We start from the raw sequence: 5,468 nt of genomic DNA on the forward strand, positions 1-5,468 counted from the left end.
CCCCTGCGAGGTGGATTGGCCAAGGGGCAGCATCAATGGGTTCAAGTGTGGCAACAATAGTGAGATTGGCCCAGGATCAGGCAGTGTTTCGGTCTGCTGTGTGTAAGGTTGCTATGAGTCTGTACTGACTCTATGCCACCTAACAACAACAACAACAAAGTCTACAGATAAGAAAATACTATGGAGCAGTTCTGTTCTATAACACATGTAGTCATCATGTGTCAGGGACTGACTTAACAGCAACTAACAATAGCAACAAGGAGCTCTGGTAGCATAGTGGTTATGAATTGGACTGTGAACCACAGGGTTAACAGTTCAAAACTACCAGCTGCTCCGTGGAAGAAAGATGAAACTTTCTGCTCCCATAAAGATTTATAGCCTTGGAAACCCTGTTCAGGGTTGCTATAGGTCAGAACCGACTCAATGGCATTTAACAACAACAATAGCAACAATAACCTTTTTATACACAGCCAATAATAATTCTAATCAATATCTTCCCAATGTGACTGGTGGGTTCAAACTGCTGACCTTTGGTTAGTAGCCTACACTCTAATCAGTGGGCCACCAAAACTTTTCAATGTCCCAACAACGGAATAAAATTAAAACTATTTATCAAAGCCCATAAGGCTCCTTGATGGCTCTGTTCATCTGCTGTCAGTCTGCCATTCTCCAGTAAACTGAAATTTTAGAGGATAGACACACGTCTATCCTTTTTACCACTCTATACCCAGTGCCTAGATGACTGCTTAGCTTAATAAATAGGTGCTCAGTATTTGCTGAATAAATGTATGTTTGCTGAAAAAAATAATTAATGAGTAAAAATAAACTGCTACTTTTGTTTTTTGTCATATCAATTACCAATTGTTGCCGTATTTTTAGTTTTCAATTTTCTTAATTTAACAAGGGAAAGATTTTATCAAGTGTTTCCTATTGCAAAAAGAAAAAGAAAAAAACAAATACAGAGTCCTTGTAGATTCTCAGAAGAAAGCATGCAATGATACCACATTTTCACCCTGTGGTTTCAAAGATCTGGAAATAAAGACTCCAAGAAGTTCAAGGTTGACAGACTTACCTCTTGTGTTTTCTCCTATCCTTAAAAGTTCAGGACATTTCAATAAATGTAAATATATTCGGTAAAATAATCTTTAGGATGCATAAACCCACACAGTGCAAGGATCACATTCCTATCTTAAACCCATTGTACTGGCTGTCCAGGAATGCTCTTCCACATGACAAAATTCATAACTTCCTTTTTCTATCTACAAATCTCTCCACTCAATGAGGGCTACCATATCCACTCTGCACTAATTACTGGCCTATGTTGCCAAAGTGGCATCATTCTCTGTACCCAACCCCCCAATTCCAAGGGACCTTCATCATCCAGAACCATTCCTTCTAACACTACTTTCCCAATTCCCAACTGAGGGTTAGTTATGGAAGAAGTGAGTTTACTTTTCATCCCATGGGCCTCAGTCATCATCTTAATGGTATCTACGTCCAATGTGTTGAGCCGGATGTCCACTGTGAAGTGGTGATAAGGGATGAAGTCTCCACTTCTGCAGTGGTCACATTTGTGAGCATTTTCTTCTAGAAAACGGGCACATTTCAAGTGCATGGCTTTCTTCTGGTCCTTCAGCCACAGCTCATAGGCAGTTTTCTGCATCATAGGCTTGCAGAATCGAATGATGTGGCACTCAATCACCTCATTTTCCAGTTCTCGAAGCTCCTCCTCTTCATGAAAAGCTAGAGAGATCAGAAAGGACCTTTCAGCCAGACAGTAAGGTAACAAACAGCTCCTGCTACTTAACATTGATCCATTCTTTGATCTAAATATTCCTGTAACCAAGACTCTACTCACCCATCCCGTCACTGGACTTCAAAGACAAGGAGCGAAAATGCACCTCAAAGGAGCCGCAGTGACGTTTCTGAGCCATCAGGAGCTCCTTGCCATTCCGGAAACAATCAAAGACGTTGGATTCCACTAGGGTTGCCAGTGCATTGATCATCATCTTCATGTTCCAGCAAGGGAGGATCTCAAACAACAACTCTGTAGTGAAGGTCTGCCCAATAATGGCAGCACATCTCACCAACATTTGGTGGGAAAGGCTCATTTTGTCCAACTGGACCAGAGAAATTTCTGCAGGTGGAAAACCATGCAAGAGATAACTAATCATCTGTCTCTATCAAATGCTTTCTAGAGATGAGTATATAAACACTCTGGTAGCTTAGTGGTTACAAATCAAGCTGCTAACCTCAAGGTCAGCAGTTCAAAACTACCTGCCATTCAGCAGGAGAAAGATGAGGCTTTCTGCTCCCGTAAAGATTTCACTGGCAAACAAACAAACCAGCAGAAGCAAAAACAATAACAACAAAACCCTTTTCTTTCTCTTTTTTATGATAATTACCCTAGAGAAACAAAAGGGAAATCTAGGTACTGGGAATAAATACCAGCTCAAATTTTCTTTACCTTTTAATGATGCTGGGGGTGACAAGTTTCTCAATCTGACACCACGAGCAATGTTGCAGACTTCTCCACTTTCCTCCTCAGCATTGGAAATAAGTATATTTAATTCCTCTGATGGCTTAGTGTAACTCTCTAAAGGAGGAGGAAAAGTTGAAAGTCATTACCCTGTCTTATAAAGTATGATTTTCCCATAAACTTCAACATGAAAATCTATGTAGGATCAGCACTGGACTGCTAACCAAAAAGTCAGCAATTTAAATCAACGAGCTGCTCCTTGGAAACCCTATACAGGATCGCTATGAATCAAAACCGACTCAATGGCACCTAACATCAACAATATGTTTACTCAAGAAATGTTTTGTCTTTTTGTTTTTCCATAAAGAATAAGACTGAAAGTCTTCCATGGTACAATCAGTTTACAAAAAATGTGATTCAGAGTCAGATCATCAGGATATTACATCTTACAACAACAACAACATGATGTAATAAATAACATTTACATGAGTGCATGTTTATACACCCGTATTCAGATACAAACACATTTTGAACTCTAATTAAGACATGGGGATTATTAGTTAGTTACCTCCGGTTTGACATTTTGTAATACTATGGTGACTTGCAAGTTGCTATGATGCTGGAAGGAATGCAATCAGAATTCAAATAGCTGTAGGATCACACATGGTAGACAGGTTTTAAAAGCATTTACAGACTACGTAGACTAAGAAGAAGGGCATGATGAGCTACTTCTGAGACTTTGTCAATGAAAACTCAATGGTTACTACAGAACACTGTCCAATATATTGGTAGAAAATGTACCCCCCTTAGCTTGAAAGACCCTCACAATACATAGTGACCGTACCAATGGACTCGAGCATACCTGTGATTATGAAACTATCCCAGGACCAGGCAGCATTTTGTTCTGTTGTACCTGGGAATGCCAGGAGTTGAAACTGACATCATGGCAACTAACAACTATTATCAGAGAGAGATTAAAAATCACAGTTTGAAAATAAATTTGCCTACTAATTTTGGCTCTTGGTACTCCAAAATGCAATATTTATTTATCCTTCCTGTCATTAACTACCAGTGTAACCCTTGGTAACTGCAAAACACTGTGATAGGTGATGTAGAAATATGGAGATGAACACGGCCAAATCTCTGGTGAGATCGCTAGACTGCCATGTGAGTGGGCACAAACAGTAAGTGTCAGGAAGTTCATATCAATACCAAGAAACCAGCTGCTGTTGAGTCTTATCAATACAGTATACATTTATTTATTTATTAGCGTGAATTCTACTGTGAATTGAGTGGAGGTTTACAGACAAGATCATCAGCTTTATATTCAGCAAATCACTGTTTCATCTCAACAATCACAATCCCCTCCGTGCAACAAGTTATGCTGTTTCCTTCCTGTGATTCCTATTTGCATTCCACCTACCTTCCCATCCCTTCTCAATTTTGTCCTTAGAAAAATGTTGCCCTTGTGATTTGAAATGAGCATACCTTGCTAGTGTTGTTGTCCCTCCTATATACCTATCTACTTCTTGGTGGAAAATTGGACCACAAGGTTGAGTTCCTTTCCAGATCTGAAGGGTGGTCAATGACCAGTATCAGGTTCCTCCAGTGTCTTTCTGATTAGGAAACCTGTTGGGTTTTGTTTGTTTTAATTATTTAAAAATATTTTTGAGTTTTGTCCCACGTTTTCTCCCACTTTATCTGGGATCCTCTGATGTGATCCCATTCAGGGTGATTGATAGTGGCAGGTGGGCACCATCTAGTTCTTCCTGTCTCAGAGTCATGGAAACTGGTGTTCTCATTAGCACTGGACTATTTTATTCCAAGCCTCTTCAGTTCTTATCACTCTTCTTTCCTCTCCACATGGAGAGACCAATAGCTTCACCTTAGACGGCCACTCATGAACTTTCAAAATCCAAGATACTACTCACCCAAGCAGGACGTAGAACATTGTTTTTGTAAACTATGTTATGCCAATTGACCATGGTGTGCCCTGAGACTACAGTCCTGAGTCCCTATACCCATGAACTCATTGTCTGAAAATGTTTGAAAATATCTAAGAAGTTTTCATCATTTTGTACATTACAGTACACATTTATTAAAGACTTTTTATAGTCCATAACCTATGAAGGCCATAAACATGAATAAGGCATACTCTCAACCTTCCAGGAGCTTAAGAATCTATGGAGATAGATATTTAAATAACCAATTACAATACCAGAGAGAATGACTGGAATTGTGGGAACAGAGAAGAAACAACAATTAATTCAGACTTGGTAAATTCAGAAAGCCTTTGTGGAGGAGGAAATATTTTAATTGAACTTCAGCATGAAGGAGTTTTTCAAATGGATAATACAGGGAGATCAGCACAAAGGCACAGAAGTGACAGCACTTAGCAAATAAAAGACTGTGAGTAGACTAGTGTATCTAAAGTACACAGTGTAGGGAGTGCTAATGTGGGAGAAGTATTTGAGGACATATTTTGAGAGTGGATTATGATATTCAACATCAGACAGTGAATTTTGGACTCTTTTCCATAGGCAATAGGGAGCTATTACAGGTTTCTGAAGAGAAGACAGTAGTAATTGAGATCCAACCAGTTATTCCTAGGAAGGTAACACTGGAAGTAACATAAAGGATAGGAAATAGAATAGGAGACAGAAGACTATATAAGATGCTGTGACAACAGAATGTCAAGAAACGGTGACTGATAAGACTGGGTAAGTGGTCCTTCAAGGAAAGAGCAAATACTAACAATGTTGAAGAAAGGAGGATCGGCAAGATAACTATAGAAGTGAGACAGACTTGAGTGATACCATTAATCAATCTGAGAAATACAAGAGAAACTATGAGTTGAGAGGAAGAGGTAGTGCTTTAAGCTTCAGATATGTTCAACTTGAGGTATCGGTGAGATAGTTCAGAGACCCTAAGTATTGCAAATGGTTAATGTGCACCTCAGAGACATCTCAGGCCTGACATTCCACAACAG

The 5,468-nt window shown here is 39.3% G+C and overlaps 1 protein-coding gene across 1 annotated transcript in view; it reads right to left on the reverse strand.

Annotated features, from left to right (window-relative positions):
• ADCY10 (adenylate cyclase 10 (soluble)) overlaps positions 1-5,468 on the reverse strand; it is a 135,141-nt gene that overhangs the window by 58,147 nt on the left and 71,526 nt on the right. Inside the window, exons 18-20 of the mRNA XM_006872618.1 lie at positions 2,468-2,596; positions 1,859-2,137; positions 1,453-1,743 (exon numbers count right to left, since the gene is read on the reverse strand). Coding sequence (XP_006872680.1) covers positions 1,453-1,743; positions 1,859-2,137; positions 2,468-2,596 — 699 coding nt within the window. The remainder of the gene's footprint in view (positions 1-1,452; positions 1,744-1,858; positions 2,138-2,467; positions 2,597-5,468) is intronic.

Source organism: Chrysochloris asiatica, unplaced genomic scaffold, assembly GCF_000296735.1.
Source record: "Chrysochloris asiatica unplaced genomic scaffold, ChrAsi1.0 scaffold00207, whole genome shotgun sequence".
NCBI lineage: Eukaryota > Metazoa > Chordata > Mammalia > Afrosoricida > Chrysochloridae > Chrysochloris > Chrysochloris asiatica.